The 18,810-nt window shown below is 37.4% G+C and overlaps 1 protein-coding gene across 1 annotated transcript in view; it reads left to right on the forward strand.

The window, feature by feature from the left end:
- Positions 1–569: 569 nt before the first annotated feature.
- LOC108712901 (NAD(P) transhydrogenase, mitochondrial) overlaps positions 570–18,810 on the forward strand; it is a 48,391-nt gene continuing 30,150 nt past the window's right edge. Inside the window, exons 1-10 of the mRNA XM_018255408.2 lie at positions 570–673; positions 2,133–2,317; positions 4,407–4,636; positions 5,419–5,636; positions 5,977–6,064; positions 6,820–6,908; positions 9,957–10,144; positions 11,163–11,296; positions 15,081–15,272; positions 18,620–18,773. Coding sequence (XP_018110897.1) covers positions 2,185–2,317; positions 4,407–4,636; positions 5,419–5,636; positions 5,977–6,064; positions 6,820–6,908; positions 9,957–10,144; positions 11,163–11,296; positions 15,081–15,272; positions 18,620–18,773 — 1,426 coding nt within the window. The 5' untranslated portion in view covers positions 570–673; positions 2,133–2,184. The remainder of the gene's footprint in view (positions 674–2,132; positions 2,318–4,406; positions 4,637–5,418; positions 5,637–5,976; positions 6,065–6,819; positions 6,909–9,956; positions 10,145–11,162; positions 11,297–15,080; positions 15,273–18,619; positions 18,774–18,810) is intronic.

Consider the following 18,810-nt stretch of genomic DNA (forward strand, 5'->3'; position numbering starts at 1 on the left):
AAATCAAGTCAACAGTTCATTCTTTAGCCAGTTAGTGGCCGTGATATTCAAATATAAAAATCAATATACAGTATCTCATAGTGAGCTAGCAATTGGATTCTAAGCTGGCACGTGATGGGTTCCTTCTGTAGTTGGTGGAAATGATTTTCAAATGTATATGCTGCTAGGTCTACGACTGTTTGAAAAAGTTAGGGCTGCAGAAGGCAGTGGGGTTCATCTATCAACACTGGGCAAATTTGCAGTAACCCGTGGCAACCTATCAGATTGTTGCATTCATTGTTCTACTTGCAGCTGGCTTTGAGCCAATCGCCGATTGGTTGCTATGGGAAAATTTGCCCAGTGATAAATAAGCCCACTGAGTAGTTTACATTTTTGGTGATATGTCTTGTTTGTGTGTGTTTGGAATGTACACTGTTCTGTTGTAACATTGCAGAATATGTTGGTGTAATATGAAGACCTGTTAATAATGTTCTCATTTCCCTTTAAGTCACTCTCTATGAACTTGCACTGTGCTTGCCAGTTTTATGTTGCTTCCATATCAGATGGCTCCTATTTTTAGCTGGTTTGATATGCAGGACTTAGCGTCAGTACATGAACTGGCTTGAAGGTCACTATCTGAAGTTGACTCAAACTCATGCAGTTCTTTCGGGGGGTTTGCACATAGAGACCACAGGTTAGTATGGAACACAACCTCATGACATTAACCACAGTGCTGTAATACAAGATCATATGATAGAAAGCATCTTTGTTTTAAGGTTGTTTAGTTGTAAGAGCGATAATCTATTGTAGCTTAAATTTTTGTTTTGGTTAAGGAGTAAATAAGCTTACATATAGAAGAAGGTTATATATTAAATGCAAGCTTTTAATGTAACTTGTGTCCCTGCTTCAGACAGGGGTGTAGAGGCTGCAGGGAGGCAGGAGGTATAGGGGCCCCATGGGGCCCTAATTCATATATAGTTTCAATAAATATTGGAAAAACAATTCAACCTCTAAGCATTTTGAGGGCCTGAAAAATAATTTGCTGTGGGGTCCAGTGATATTTAGTTTAGCCACTGTTCAGGCAACTATGTAATATCCATTTTTATAAAATATATATTTTCTCATTTTAATGGCAAACACGCACAACATTCTGTTACTATTAATAAACCTAGGTTTGTTTATATCAGACATCATATTTCCGTTAAGTATAAATTCTAAAATAACATTTCGTACCGAAGGGAGAGATTTCTGTGACTTTATATCCAATCACACTGCCTACTTGAACACAAGAAGGGATGCTCAAAATTACAGTTTTTTCTCCTGCTATGTAGTATGGTTTTCATGCATTCTAACAGTCCCAATATACTCTTAAAGGACATGTAAAGCCTACATTTTCTTATCATGTATATAAGTCTGGCACATCTCCCCCACCCAATTGGCATTATTTGTACTGCATACATCCCCTCCATTTACCAGCACCATTCATTTCCCTAAAACAAATAGCAGCTTTCACCCGGGGGCAATTTTCCCTCTGACACATCATAAGTGCATTTATATCTGCAAACAGCACATATGTGATGTAAAGTTCACGCAATTGAAGAATGCAGGCTAACACAGGCACAATTTACTATGATAAGTCCTGCTTGGATTGAGCACTCTAATGGCTAAGCTGAGCTCAGGAGAGGGGGGGTTAGGATCTAAATATAGGATCAGACAGCTAAAGCAGAGTTTCTATGGGAGCCAGCAATGCCATCTCTTCATTGGCTGCTAGACTGGAGGGTGGGTGAGTTGAGAACAAATGAGCATGCTCAGTAGCCAAAAGCCAAAGGAAATTCCCGAGGGAGGGGGCTGTGTGAGATAGAGGAGCAGAAGGAATTCTTAGTGGTTAAGGGGATGCTGCAGCCTTTCTATTAACCTTTGAACAACCAGAGTGGCAGGTATTTAGAGATTTCAAAGAGGCTTTTCAGTGATTAAATGTTTGCATGGGGCGTTTACATGTCCTTTAATGTCTAGTGAATAAAAATATCAACTGAACTGAGTCATATGCTGGTGGCTTTAGCAGGTGTCTTTGCTTTAAGGTGTTGACTATTAATATAAAATGTGTTACAATATATGAATGACAATTCTACTTGTATATTTGATTCTATCCTTAGGGCAGCTGGATCGAGAGAGAGAGAGAGAGAGAGAGGTCACCAAATTTTGACTATGGCAGGCATGCTTCTCTATATAAACCGCTCTTATTTCCCTGTACTGCGCAAGGTTAGAAATTTGCAGCAGTCGACAGGAAAATGCTACTTTAGAACATTTCAGCTATTATGGAATGCACAGGTGATTAAAGGTAAAAACAAAATGTGTTTTGTTGCAGGTCTTTATTTTATTTTAAAAATTATAGTCAAAACTTTTCCCAGCACAGTAGGCTGCAGTACAAATTGTATTTATAAGAAAAACATATATCAAACATAATAACAGCACCCAAAATTGAGACTTCCCCTGCATGCATGCTCGCAAATGCGCCATAGCGATGGGAGCTGGCGAATGCGGTGTTTCCAATGCGGCTAGTCAATATCGTAACCATAAATATTCAATTATAAATAGCTATCATTTATGCTACCAGTTGGATACATACCTTTTCAGGAGCTTACCAGTAGGTAGAGATAAGTATACATGATATTGCTGGGTACATCCAGGCTAATTGGCCCATGAATATTTGTTTAGCAGTAAGTATAAGAAAACCATATTTTTGCAGAGCAGTTCATCCACTGGAATAATGTATAAATAAGGAAAACCCTTATTACTGGAAGCCCATCTTCCATAGACTGCATTTTTTTTTAAAAATGAGTTCCCTTTTCTCAGTCATAATAAAACAGTACCTTGTACTTGATCCTAACTATTATATAATGAATCCATACTGTAGGCTAAACAATCCTTCTGGGTTTAAAGTATGGTGATCGAAATTACAGAAAGACTCCTTATCTAGAAAAACCAGTCCCATGCCTGGATGAATGTATGTGTATATATATATATATAGAGAGAGAGAGAGAGAGAGAGAGAGAGAGAGAGAGAGAGAGAGAGAGAGAGAGAGAGAGAGAGAGAGAGAGAGAGAGAGAGAGAGAGAGAGAGACTATATGCCAGCACAGTCTTTGTGTCAAATAGGGTTACTAACACATAGGGCAGATTTATCAAGGGTCGGATATCGAGTTCATGGGAGTTATTATAAACTCACGTGTAGTCGAAATTCGATCAATTGCAACTTATTAAAAAAAATAATAATTTTGCAAACTCTGGTGAATATGTTTGACCTGAAAAAGTTTTTTTCTGAGAAAAAAAACTCGAATCGAATTCGATTCGAGTTTTTCTTTTCTCCAAAGCAAACTAATGTCAGGAAGGCTGCAAACAACTCCACATTGATCCCAGGATGTCTTCCATAGGCTAAAACAGGAATTTGGCAGGTTTAAGGTGGTGAATAGTCGAATCTGAGTTCGTAAAGGGCCAGTGTATTATAAATCTCGAAAATCTAATTAGAATTTTTAAAAAAAACTCGAATCCAATTTTAACAATTCCATAGTCAGATTTGATAGTTTTGGCCAAAAAAGAAACCTTGAAAATTAGAATTTTCACTTCAACCCTTGATAAATCAGCCCCATACTGTATTGTCAGAATCTGCATGATTGCAGACCAATTTGAAAACTGTCCAAACTGACTGACTATTCTGTATCTGCCTGTGTATATACCATTTATATGCTACCCTATATGCTAATATTTACACATTATATATTTTTATATGATAATGGTGTTCCATTAATATATCTGTCATGAGCACAAAAGGCGTCTGTGGCGACTGTTTCATCCCATCTTGCTTCTAGCCTGTTGTTTATGATAACATGAAAATTGTTTTCTTTGAAACCAGTAAACACACGAAATCTGGAAATGAATCACAGGCAAAATATACAGGCCATTTGTAAGATTAACTTGAAAGCAATGTTTTTCTTGGATTATGGTAAAGTTCAAGGCTTTTTCCCTTTCCACACCCTGTTAATCTGCAGGAAACAAACATCACTTATGGTGCATTTTTTGCAATTTTATCATTGTGGAAAAATATTTTAGAAAAATCTTGATCATCTTCATTTCCCACTGATCAATCAGTGCCGATGTTTTCACATAGCAAACCAATGTGCTGCATCTCCTGTGCAGAATCTGCTCTTGCTTTTATACTTTATTATCTGTTTGTGTCTGGATTCAGCCTGCTGTACAGTTTGTTCTCTTCATCCTTCTGACATGCTCAAGATTCAGTTTTGGTTTTAATTTTTAAGTCCACTAATGGATATGCCTGCTCTTGGCAACTGTGTGCTCAAATCCGTTCATTATAAAACCATCCACTGAAATAAATTCATTTTTAAGATTTCTTAATGGTTCTTTTCTATTGTAAGGTACCCTTTTTCGAGATCTTGTTGTGGGAGTCCCAAAAGAAATCTCAAAAAATGAGAAGAGGGTGGCAGTGACTCCTGCTGGTGTGCAGGCTTTGCTTAAGCAAGGTTTTAATGTCCAGGTGGAAACTGGAGCAGGGGAAGAAGCAAAGTTTTCTGATCAACAGTACAAAAAAGCAGGCGCATCATTAAGCAACACCAGATCTGTGTTTGGTTCAGACATTGTACTGAAGGCAAGTTTTTTTTTTGTGGGCCACTTAATACTGTAAACACATTTGAAAATATTTAGGTGCTAAATTATTTGTACTTAAAGCTTTGCAAATTAATAGATGGTTTTATGAAAAAAGCATAAACAAACCAAGTGGTTGTCTTAGCAAGGACATATTTTGCTGCAACTCGTTCAAAAAAATAAAAAATAAATAATAATAATAATAAAAAAAAAAAAAAAGCTACTGGGTGGGGGGTATATTTGGATTCACAGATCTGTACTGCTAAAGGGCTGTGGTCAGCTTGGGTTGGTACATAATTCCCTACACCTATAATGTGCAGCAGTTCTAGCTTACTTTTTGTTAAGCACTATTGCCATCCATCAACAATTTTTATTTTTGTAGAACACTTCAAAGTTAATCGATTGTTAAATTATTTTGTTCGCAAAAGACTACAGGGCAATTTACAAATAATATGGGGAGACTTTGTTGTATATGCTAAACCTATTACTTGCTTTATGGATTTTTTTTTTTTTTGCACTGAAAATCTCTATGCAGTTAAAGCTTACAGACTCCCCAAAACACTTAACTTTTTGCCACATCTACAATTTAGAAAATAGGTGGCTGGAATATGTCTCCTGTCATAAAATTCTATCATTCATGCAAAACATTTTTAAAACATGCATGATTTAGAAAATAAGGCGTTTGAAAAGCAAAATCGTTTATCTGAACTGAAGCATCTATTTTCTCCAAATCAGATTATGCACTTACTGTACCTGGATTAACTTTTTGCTTTTTATTTTATAAAGGTACGAGCGCCTGGTTTTAACGAGGTTTTGGGAACTCACGAATCGGAACTGCTCAAAGAAAGAGCAACACTTGTTAGTTTCATCTATCCTGCTCAGAACCCTGATCTAATGGATAAACTTGCACAACGGAAACTTACTGTTTTAGCTATGGACCAAGTACCTCGAGTTACTATTGCACAAGGCTATGATGCCCTCAGCTCAATGGCCAACATTGCTGGGTTTGTAAAATATTTTATGCCAAACAAATGAAAATCATGGCCCTAACCATAACATAGCAAAGAGGAAAAATTAGCGCAGCAAAGAATTTCTGCCATTAAAATTGATATAACACCAAATGGGCGATGGCAACTCTGAATCCTATGTTTTATTTCAAGCAAACAACTCTTTTTACACAAAAAATGTACACTCTGATGTACCATGGCATTAGTGGTGAGGTCCCAGACTGTCTTTACTAGTTGCTAAAAGTGTTTGTTGTACTAGCAGATCTCTACCAGAATGAATTACCAAAATATGAATGAATTTCTAATGAAATAAATAATGAAATTGTGCCCCTTCTAGATACAAGGCGACTGTACTAGCAGCCAATCACTTTGGTAGATTTTTCACTGGTCAAATAACAGCAGCCGGAAAAGTGCCCCCAGCAAAGGTAGGTATTGCATATACAGCTTGGTATAACCTAAACACAGACCCATGCTAACCTCTAGTACAGCTGAGCTGTGATTGATTGGATGGCAGTTGTCCAACTGTAGTGATAAATGGAATTCATTCAACTGTCGGCTGGTAGCAAAGATATGTGTACTTTTGTATGTGTGTATTTTAAACTCCAACCAAAACCTACATTATATATCTGTAGAGATTTGCCCTATCACCCTGTGAGTTCATGCATAATTTCAGTATATTTACTTTTATAAAAGGGGAGCACTTCTAATATCAATAAAGGTATGGGACCTGTTTTGCAGAATGCTCAGGACTGGGGTTTCCGGATAACAGATCTTTTTGTAATTTGTACCGTCATACCTTAAAGGTAGCCATACACAGGGAGATCTGATCTTTCGGCAATGTCGCCAAACGAGCTGAACTCTCCCCGATGGATGATCCGATTGTGGGCCCAATGACCGGATAAGAATGAAGGCTATATGGGCATTCGGATCGCGGGACCGCATCAATGAACAGATGTGGCCGCGATGCTTCAGGATTTTTTACCCTGCCTGATCGACATCTGGCCAAATTTCAGGCAGATATCGATCGGGGACACCCATCGGATGGCCACACACATGGCCAATTCAGCAGCTTTTATCGGCCCGTGTATGAGGACCTTTACAGTTCATGTATTTAATGGGCGAGGGGGTTATGAAGTATGAGTAGCTGGTTATAATATTGTGATGTCATTAATTTATTCAGGTGTTAATAATTGGTGGTGGAGTTGCGGGTCTGGCTGCTGCAGGTGCTGCAAAAGCCATGGGGGCTATTGTACGTGGATTTGACACCAGGTAACTGAACATAAATATATCTCTATGAAACTGAAATTAGTCTTTCATTACCTCTGTTCTTAATGTTCTTACCCGTATCCCACACTTCCCACTGACGTGCTTTCTAGCTTTGTTTATCTCTCTGTTTCTTTTTACAGATGGCCTTAAAAGCAATAAATGTAAGAGATTCAAATTCATTGGATCTATTTATTTCAACTATGCATTCCTTTCATGCTTAAACTGGCAAAGGCCCTCCATTATAAAACCTTGCAAATCCCTTTTTTCTAGGAATCTGGGAAGCTATTTTGTTGTATTGTAAATACGCTTGCTTATGAAAATACGGTTAATGAATTGTAGGAATATCAACTGGCCTGATTCAGTTCAATGTGAAATGGATCAAAAGAACCAAATCTACAGATTATTCATATGACCTGGTTTAGGTTAACCAAATTACATTATAATCATACAAACCCTAGTTTGTGTCTCCCCAAAGCATCTAGAAAATGTGGCAATCCAATGGATTTTCTATTGCTGTGCAAACAAATGTCTTCAATGATTATCCATGTTTTCCACCCTAACATTTTTTACACCCAACAGAAATTATCTTTTTTTCTTCCCAGTTTTAAACCTTCTATACTCTAATTATTGCCTACTAACTGTTCCAATACACTCTCCTATTCATTGGTTTCGCTACTCAATTTTCCTGCCTAACACTTTTGATACCCAATTAAATAGGACCCATAATGAAACAACATATAGGGTTCAGTTAACTATCTCAAAGCTGCTATGCTAGTAAAACAAAGATTAAATATGCAGTTGGTGTTTCCAACGAGACACTGCACTTCAGAGCACTAACTTACTCCCTGGGCGTTTCAGATTTATACAGACATGGACAGGAGAGATAGAGCTGCTTCCACCAGCTCATTGCATATTTCAGTGTATGCAACTTGGTAATTATTGAGTGTTGTTGGCAACTCTGTTGAACCTTTTGTCCCACTTAGCAATAACAAATATTGAGACTATCACTGAAAATACGAAAGCTCAGTTCCAAAAGTTCTCAGAAGCGCAGCCTAAACAAATACTGTTTAGTGAAAGTCTAAAAAATATCTATATTTTATAATAATTTAAATGCTGTTATTTAATTATTGTCTTGCTACTCTACTGCCCAAATTACTTTTTCTGTGTTAATTTAAGGAGCAGATTTATTAAGGGTCATATTGAATTCTACTTTGTTTTATGATCAAAATTTGTGAATTATCCAAACTCATTTTGAGATTTATCGCACTCTGGCCTTTTAAGGAATCGAATTCGACTATTCGTTACCTAAAACCTGCAGAGTTAATGTATAAGTCAATGGAAGAGGTCCAGGGACAAATAAGGACATGTTAGTTTTGACCCGTTTCGACAAAAATTTGCCGCCGTCAAATGTCGCCGACGCCCATTACGTCTACGGTCGTCAAAAAAATTGTCGCGCAGCAAAATTTTTTTGATGCACGTCTTTTTATTTTGACGCACAACACCATACAAGTGGGGGCGTAGTTTTTTTGGCGAAACAAAGCGAAAAAATTCGCCCATCCCTAAAGCCTTGCTAACATTTAGTGTTTTTCTGAGAAAAAAACTCAAATTGAGGTTAGTCGAATTCGATTCAAATTCAATTGGAGTTTTCAGGTGGGGAAAATTAGTCAGAGTTTTAGATATTCAATTTTTATTTATAAATAACCCCCCAGTTGAATTTTGAGTATATTCAAATTTAATAGAGTTTTAAAAAACTCGCATGAATTCGAAATTTGACCTTTAATAAATGTGTCTCTTAACTGTCTAAGTGAAGAATTTTCACTTCCCTAATAAATTATGGAATTTTATACAGTATGTATGGTTTTGTTGCTGGGAATTTTAGTATTCGTAGCAAGTGAAATTAGTAATTGTAGCAACTGAATACTGAGCATTGCTGCAGACCCATTCTCATTGTAATTAGCTAATATGTTTACTCTGAAAATCTGTTTGTTTTATTTTTAAATTAAACACCGCAAATGGAACCAGGTTTATTTTCACATTCCCTCCAATTTTCACATTCCCTCCAATTTTCACATTCCCTCCTTCTGCCTGGAATCTGTAGAGGCAGAACCCTGGCTGTTCTAGAAACTAGCTAAATAATTCTTTCTCCAATAGGAAAAAAATAGAGTAAAAAATAAAACATAAAGAATTTCCATTTGCACTGCTTAATTAATAGATACTTATCTTATTCCTTTTCTTTTTTAACATTATTAAAAATAAGACAGATATGGCTATTAATGTGTCTTACCCCATTTATCAGGTCCATTTTTATTTAAATGTTCTTAAAGGAGAAGGAAAGTGTTCTTGCACTTGAGGGTGCCAATAGAGCGAAAAGCCGAACTTTAACTAAAAAGTCGGCTATTTCGCTCTACTGCGCATGCATCTGCCCCGGAAAATTTGAAGAAAAAAGAAGCCTGTATCACTCCATGGTGCTCGTTGGAATAACCCCAGGCCCGTGCAGTTTTCTGCTGATAGGAGCACTGGCCCGGGTTTCAGGTTAGTAAATACATTCACTTGGGGGTGCCTAACATTTGGCACCCCCAAGTGCAAAAAGACTTTCCTTCTCCTTTAATCCTTGACATATATTTTCATCTTGCTGCTTCGCTATATTCTTAGTATTGCCATGACAATTCATCCTATGCTGAAGAGAAATTGAAGAATGAAAAGACAAATACTGTATATCGCCTTGCAATTACAAATCAACTGTTCTATCTACCTTCCCTTTTATATATACATACATCTTATATCTCAGATCGCCCTTTTATATATTTACAACATGTATTTTTATTGGATTCGAGTGTCCGCCTCTTGAAATAAAACAGCTACAAAAAGATAAGGCCATTGCTCCTCAAATAGAAGTGCATATTGATGGAAACTGTGTCTCTTGAAACAGTATGAGAAGTCTGTAGATCATGGCACACCTTCTTATATTACTTTTTCTAAGTGGTTGTTAATGCAGTTTTCCCTGTCACAATAGTCAGCTTGCATTACTGTATTTGCAATTCTTTTCTCCAGACCCCCAGCCCTGGAGCAATTCAAATCCCTTGGAGCAGAACCCCTGGAAGTGGAGATTGCTGAAACAGGAGAAGGTGTTGGTGGTTATGCTAAAGAAATGTCTAAAGAATTTATTGAAGCTGAACTTGCTCTCTTCGCCAAGCAGTGTAAAGAGATTGACGTCATAATCAGCACAGCACTCATCCCAGGTAAGTGTGGAAAGCATTGAGCATTGCCAGGAGGGGATAACCATGTTCACTGTAGGGATGTCCTGGCTAGCCATGTGACTTATTTGCTTCTTGTTTTCTTTTTTATTCTGTGCAATAGACCTGTAGAGTTTAGGGGAGGAAGAATATCTGTGTAGACATTGTTCAATGATCGGTTTCTTTAGATGTTATGAGCAAGCTTTTGAAGTATTGCCTATTGCCATAGCGATCCCTGTTAAAAACCATCAGGGCTTTCAGCATTGGCTTCTTTTAAGAAAATAGATGCCACGTTAATTTTAGGTCAAAAATCCTACATGGATTCAAATTGGCCCTTACAAGTTGTTCTATTTTATTTGAGAGACCAACAATAATCATATGTGTGTGCTACAATAGGGTCTTCAGGTGATTATCTAGCACAGCTGCTTAGTGTGGCAATTCAAATGCCGTGAATAAAGCCGTGTAGTTGCCGTCAGAGAAGCACAGTTATGAATTTTAAAAGAAATGCATAATTTTGTTTTAAAAAGACCGCATTATTGCAGATGTTCGGTGACAACATAACCGTTTGTTGTAAGTGAATAATTCTCTAGAGAAACATATATGATTATGCAGAGATTATTTTGTTTGGGTGAAAGAATTTTATTTTCCTGAATAACAAACAACACTGATCAAAGGAATTTCATCTGTTCCACACTGTACATGTTGCACACTTAAATCATTCTGTGATGACTACGGAAAAAATATCATTGCCTTGCACTATTTTGGCACGCAAGTTATTTAAAATACTATACGTTACATTCAACGCGATGACATTCACAATAGCCAACTACGTATATTTTAATTTTTAGTTATTCAGCAATTCAGCACTTTCTCAGATAAAGATTTTAATGGAAACGAGAACAAGGGCAGTAGTAGTAGTCTAATAGCAATGAATAGTATTGAAAGTTAATTCTGGTTGTGGTTAAGGAAGATGTATATGAGAATGCATTGTTAATCAAATAACACATATACTGTATCTTAAAAGGGAAAAAAGCTCCAGTGTTGATCTCCAAAGACATGGTAGAGTCTATGAAGGATGGATCAGTGATTGTTGACCTTGCAGCTGAGGCTGGTGGAAATGTAGAAACAACAAGACCTGGAGAACTGTACATACACAAAGTGAGTCTATACAGCTAGACACCTGCAGCATCGGCAGTTTTTATTTTCATTTTCATGGAGCCTTAGAAGTTCTCTTGGACCAGTGTCCTCCAGAGAAGTGTGTATGTATGTCACCCATGGCTCTCTAAGGTTGTATCCTGATGGAAAGCTGTACAAATGTATCTGTCTCCTATTTGTATAGAAGGGAGCCACCAATAATACAAAAAAATCTTTCAGTGGAGATGTAATCTGCAAAGGCACATGTTAAGGTTGTGCTTGCTCTCTCTTAGTCAAGGGTAATTTATATAAGCTAGTATTTAAGGTTTTAAGTTCCCTTTGTGTAGTCGTAATGGGAAACACAAGTGTAGATTGTTCATTATAGTTACTGGGCAAATATAGCCTCAAGAAGAAGCACTGAGTTGGCCTAGAGGTCATAATTAGTAACATTAATGGGCCCATCCTACAGCTGTGAAGTTTCTCCAGTCCTATGATGTCTGTGTTACATTGTTGTGGCATTCTCTTGAGCTTCAAGTTTGTACCCCTTGCATGTAGTGTGTGATCAAAAAAGGCTTTGTATTATACACACACACCTGTAGATGGCATAGTTGTGTAAAGTGTCTATACTACAAAATGACCAAGCACAGTGCACCTACCCTTTATAGACTGAACATTGAATGCTTCATGAGAATAAATAGTTGCTCTTGTAGTACACTTCAATTTTTTCTCTTATGTTGTCCATAACATCTATATACAATGCAGTTCTGAGATCTTCATATGAATTAAATATTTTAATTTTAGTTTCTTTGTTTTGCACATTTTAATATACCATTTCTGTATGCACAATAGTCTTTGGCCCCAAAGGAGAATTTTATAGTAATGAAACAAGTCTGTTCTGTGTTGAATTTTTTTATTGTAGTTTGTGTGATTTTACCTAGCATAGGTGGTCTTTACTACTGGGAGCAAGTATGCACTGCAGAGATGTATATAATATACATTAGTACAGTATGTGTGGTTGTATAGGGAATGCCTAGTATATATTGTAGCACAGAGCATGCCACAGGTATTCAAGGTATTCAAGGCATATAAGGTATAATAGTCACAGCATGAATATTAGTTACTGTAGAACACATCAGTAATATGCTGTACTAAGTGATACAGGAATGTGTGATAAGCAGCGGTGTGTTTATATCTTGTGCTTCCTTAGGCCATTGTGTAAGTTAACTGTATATCTATAGCCAGGGCTGCCATTAGAAATCCAGGAGCCCCGTACAACAACATTTTGCCCACCCCAGATCCCGCCCACCCCAGATCCCGCCCACTCCACACAACAGTTAAAAGACCACACAGACATTAGTGCTAAAAAAGGTAACCCCCCACACACACAAGTTATAAGAAGCTATTGATGGACAGGGCCCCCTTATAAGTTAAAAAAAACTGTAGTGCTAAGGCCCCCCTTAAAGTTTTTAAAAAAACATTGGCGCCAGGGCCCCCCTTACAAATTAAAAAAAATAATTGGTGACCAGGGTCCCAATATAAGTTAAAAAAAAAACAAAAAACATTGCCGCCAGGGCCCCCCTTACAAGTAAAAAAAAAATTGGGGCCCCAAAGAATATTTTTTAAAAATACATTGGTGGCCAGGGGATTAAAAAAATAAAAAAACATAAATTGGTGTTCAGTAGAATTGAACTCATGGCTTCAGGACTTCAACTTTGCCTCCTTTCGTGACTTTGGGTCTTTTCGTCAGGACTTTAATTTCGGCTGTTTTCGTGACTTTGGGTCTTTTCGGCGCTTCAGGACTTAAATTTCGGGACTTCGGAAATGGCCGCAGGCTTCGGTGCTGTCAAGGGGGCCCGGCTCTTTTGAAAGTGCAGCACTGCCGGACCCCCCTTCAGGCCTGGGACACTCGTACCCCCTGTCCCCCCCTGATGGTGGCCCTGTCTATGGCATACTCAAGCACATTTGTATCTAATTCAAGGTATATCCTCAGTTATAAACTTTAGGAATAGAAATTAAAATCAATAATTTTGTTGGAAAATAAAATATACATTTTGAACTTAGTTTTCTCTGTGGGAAAAAAAGATAAATAAAAAATATGTACAAATAATATAAAGGTTTAAAAATTTATAAAGTTTTTTCAATTCGAATAGAATTTTGGCCTATTCGATGGTCGAAGTACCCAAAAATTATTTTGAAATTCTAAGTTTTTGAATTCAAAATTCACTTTGAATTCACTTCGACCCTTAGTTTTTGGACCTTTTCAGTTCCCTTTTAAAGGTTCAACATTTGGTCTGGGTTCATTAGCTCAAAGCAAGGTTACTCATATATGAACTACCTTTCAAATAAAGATACCAGAAACTGTAAATATTATGTTCATCCCAAGTATCACCATTGCCCTATTTGGAGAGCAAATAGACATCTTTCCCACATTTCCCAAATAACTGGCATTCAGGCTGGTTCCCCAACCAGTGCTCTAGGCCCACAATTTGGAAACCACTATATATATAGTGGATAATGTACCCCCTACTGTAATTTATAAAGATATTATGTCACCAAGGAGTTATGTGAGCATATAAAAGCACCAGGCCGAAGGCCAAGTGCTTTTATACAGGTCACATTACTACGAGGTGACTTCCAATATCTTTATAAATTTCAGTAGGGGGTACATTATGCATTATAATCTACATTTTGTGTGAAATGTTGGGAGGGGGTCCAACATTTCACACACATTGGTCGGTGTCCAATTCTGGTCGCTGGTGTCCAAATCAGGCGCCCCGGCGTTCAATTTGAACACGGCGTCAAATTTGGCAGACGGGGACCCCTCTTATAAACGGCGCCTTCTGACGTCAGAACGCGCCGTTTATAAGGATATAATTTACAGTCTGGTCCCATAGAGAAATGACCAGACTGTAGATTATATAGTGAATAAAGTACCCCCTCTTGTAAAATATAAGAATATTATAAGTTACCGAGGAGTTTCATGACCATATAAAAACAAGAGGCAGAAGGCCGAGTGTTTTTATACAGATCATGGAACTCTGAGGTAACTTTTAATATCCTCATATTTTACAACTGGGGTACTTTATTTATTATAATACACAAATTTAAATGAGTCATGTGACTGAAATTACTCAGAACTCACCGTTTATAACTGATGATATCAGAACTCACCGGTTATAAGGATATAATTCATGAAATCCAGGGTGAATCCTGATATTCTCATGTCTTGTATCACTTTCTATATTCATATTCATATCATGGAGAACTTGCAGCTATAGTAAATACAGCTCAATAAGCAGACGACGGCTATCAGAGGATGCTGGGAATTATATAAAAGCAACAGCTTGGAATGCTAAAGTTTGAAAGACCCTGACCCAAGTTTAGTAAACTTCAGACAGCATATCTGGATACTGTATTGCTTTTGCTGGGGATAAACTCTAGGGCAGCAATGTCTTTTTATGACTGCATTAGACTTTTTTTATTTCCCCGACAAGAAGTACCGTTGTAGAGAAAATATTTTATTGAATAACTTCTTATTTGTTCTCATCCTTAATGATCAGATTCTGTAGCCAAAAAATATTGGCTACGTGTAGACTTAACTTGGCAGCAGTAAGACCCAGATGGCTAAGTCTGCAATGTACTTTTATAAACTATTTCTCCTGATATATTTGAGGCTGTGCCTGTGTCAAGAACTTTTAATTTGAACACCAAAAGCACATATAAAGATAAACTTGCGTGACGTTCAGCATGTGATATTGTTTGTGTCATGTTAGGTTAATCAACCACATTGGTATTTTTTTCCTACCAGGGAGTTGTACATGTCGGATACACAGACCTGCCAAGCAGAATGGCATCTCAGGCCAGTACCCTGTATTCCAACAACATTGTGAAGTTATTAAAAGCAATTGCTCCAGACAAAGAGTATTTTTATCTTGAGCCAAAGGATGAATTTGACTATGGCACCATTGATCATGTCATTAGAGGAACAATGGTAATGAGAGTAAGTATTAAGTAAATCAAAAGGGCTGTTGCAGACACACAAAGCCTCCAGATCATTAATTTTGTTTCCTTTTATGGATATATTTCAACTTGTTTGGCAAAGGTACATGTTGTATCACATTTATTGCTGGTGCATAGTGGTGGAATGCTACATAATGTTAGTATAATGATATATATTCTACTCACCTTTGTACAGCTTTTTTTTTTTTATTTATTTTTTTTAAATACCTTCTAATTACTTAATCAAAGTTGAGCTTTTAATTCTTTTGACTCTACTTCTAATTGTTTTTTTATTCCGTCTTTCCAAATAAAATCAATTGCCAGTTGATATGTCTGCACTGGCCCTCTGAACTGATAGCAGTTAAATATCTAGGATCTAGTTTTAAAGAAGACTGAAAAAAGCATGAAACACTTTATTGGAACCATCACCACCATCAGCCATAATGAGAATATTATAGAAACCTAAGGGTCTAGAACATCTTTAAGTTCATTATTCATTATGCCTTAAATACACCCATCAAAACTTCCACTTCATTTTAGTGCCCCCACCCACTTTAGCAAATACATTTTATTCTTGCCTACTTTTCTTTCTTCTTCTAATAAATACTAGTGTTATTTACCCTAATGCTGACCAAGGTCCCCTCTAATCTTGTGTAGTCTGTACACACTATGGGGCAGATTCACTAAACACCGAATTTGAGCTAGCTCACATGGCAAGACTTCGCCAGGCGTAAATTCGCCCAGACAACGCTAATTCTCTAACATGCGAAGATACGTCCGGGCTACGAACTCTGGCGAAGTTGTGCTAGCGTTTCTTTGGCAAGAAAAGCGCAGTTGCGCTAGCATTGGCTAATTTGCATACAGCAGGAAGTGAAAGTTGTATGCACATGTATGTTGCAGCAAATACATTACATTACACAAGTCCAGGGAAACTTAAAAACAAAAAATAGAGTTATTATAATGGCCTACACATGAGCCCAGTGTATAGTTTATTTGCCATATGTTTGGAAATGTAGGGGGAAACCCAGGTACCCAAAATCTTTACGGACTTTGGCAGCCTATCGCCCTGAAAAAGTGAAAAGACGCTGGCGTTTTTTGGGACTTCGAAAAATTTTCAACAAAAAAATCAAGGATGTCCTATACACTCCATTGCATTTCGCCTGGTCTGAGCTGGCGAAGGCAAGTCTGGCAAAGTTACGCCTGTCCTTCACTAGCGAAGTTATGCCTGTGCACGTTTGTAAATCAGCAAAGTACCGAAATGACGTCACACTAGCAAATTGTCGCCAGCGTTCGTTACTTCGCCCTTAAGTAAATTTGCCCCCATGTGTCGTGGGTCCAAAAAGGTGCTGAATTTGAAAATTATAATACTGGACCAAAAAACATAAATTACAATAAGTCATCACACTTGATTTATGTATCTTGTACTATGAGATTCATGGTGTTTGAAAGAGGAAATAAGTTTGAAGAAGGGGACTACTACATTTGAATATTTAATTTTAATGCTGAAGAATCATTTTATCTATTTGGAGGCAAATACACAATATTGCACTTACATCTGCACCAGTCACTTTAAAAAATGACTAATGCGTTTTGATTCTAATATTCTTTAATTCATTTTACATAAAAACATCTGCACTTTATGTATTGTGAATTTATTGGACGCACAAGGGTTGGTTATCTACTTGAAATGTGACACATTTTCTGGACTATCACTAGTAAACCACATGAAACCTCTCCTTTAGTAGTGCTTTATCTATGGCTTACTAGTGAAAACTCTCTTTTTGTACAGCTTTATCTATGGCTTTTAAGGAGCCCATGAGCTGACCAACAGCAGGGCTCACTTTTAGTTATATGGGTTAGAGCAGTGATCCGCAACCAGTAGCTCGTGAGCAACATGTTGCTCTCCAACCCCTTGGATGTTGCTCCCAGTGGCCTCAAAGCAGGTGCTTATTTTTGAATTCCAGGCTTGAAGGCAAGTTTTGGTTGTATAAAAACCAGGTGTACTGCCAAACCTCAATGAAGTTTGACAACCCACATAGGGGCTACTAATTGGTCAATCACAGAACTTATCTGGCACCCCAGGAACATTTTTAATGTTTGTGTTGCTCCCCAACTCCTTTTACTTCTGAATGTGGCTCACGGGTTCTAAAGGTTGGGGATCCCTGGGTTAGAGTATACTTTAACTTCCTCCATTCCATATTGACTGGAACAATTGCAGACTGTAACGTAATCTCAGACTTAATACCCATTAAAGTTTAACTGTCTTATTTCCTCTCAAACCTCCTTAAGAATAACCTTCTAAAGGAAGTATTTCAATTGCCTTCTTCTGCATCTACATACCTGTGACTTATGCACTTGTTCCCATCTCCATTTTATTTTTCTGTCTCCTCTTCCTCTGTTAGCATTTCAGGGCAGGGATCCCATTCAAACTGTGTATGGAAGCACCTAGCATGTATGTATTCTCACTACTTAATTTTATAATAACTGTACCCCTGTTTGTGTAATATGCTTTGTGACACTCACTTGCATACTGTTCTGGTGCTATGTAAAGAAATACATTCAATACACTACTTTAACACCCTCGCTTTATGGCACTTTATCAGTCATATTGATAGCAGAAAAGTTCATCTGATCTTTTGCAAATATTCTGCACCTCTATAATATAACTTGCTGCGTAATAATTTGAGTAACTTTTATGATGCACTATTTCCAATCAGTATCCCATAAGCTTCCTATAAACAAGCAATTTACTCCAAAATGGGGCATCCAATAACAGAGTTTGGGAGTGTTCGGTCACACAAACACAGAACCTAATTCCTTAGATTTAGTTGCCCGGGCGGTAATCTCCTCCAGTAGTTTAGTGTGACCCTACCCTTAAAATTTTATAATAGTGTGTATTGCAAGGGTTGCCCATCACTCATTATATAGCTACTGTTTTTCTGTACCTGCCCTATATAATATTCTCTCTCTCTCTCTCTCTCTCTCTCTCTCTCTCTCTCCAATATATATATTCAATATGCTCAAAGAATATCTAACTGCTACCAGTTATATTCCTACCTCTGTTCAGTTTAATTACAAAATAAGATGGTTTAAATTTTATTGTGAATCTATTAGGAGCACAGGGTCTCTTTTGTGTAGCTTATACCTAGTTTTTTTTTTTTTTTAAAAAAGTGACGTCTTCTTTCTCCAAGCCAATGTCCCTGCAGGCCTAGTAGGTTTCACATGTGTGCAAATATGGACATGCTTCTTCTGACTGATTTCTGGCTTATTTCCAAGCTTTGCAGTGTTGGCAGATTGTCTCAAATGTGTAGTAATGATTAATTACTAATAGGCCTGTATTTTTTTTAGGAGGGTCTCCACTTATTCCCTTCTCCACTTCCAAAGACTGCTCCTCCGGCAGCCCCTGTTAAACACAAAAGTGTTTTAGAAGTCAAAGCTGAGAGAAAAGCCACAGAATCTCCTTTCAGGAAAACAATGACATCAGCTGGCGTTTACACAGCAGGTATCATCATCTGGAAACCATTTTTAATTCCTTTTTA

Source organism: Xenopus laevis, chromosome 3S (genome assembly GCF_017654675.1).
Source record: "Xenopus laevis strain J_2021 chromosome 3S, Xenopus_laevis_v10.1, whole genome shotgun sequence".
Taxonomy (NCBI): Eukaryota; Metazoa; Chordata; class Amphibia; order Anura; family Pipidae; genus Xenopus; species Xenopus laevis.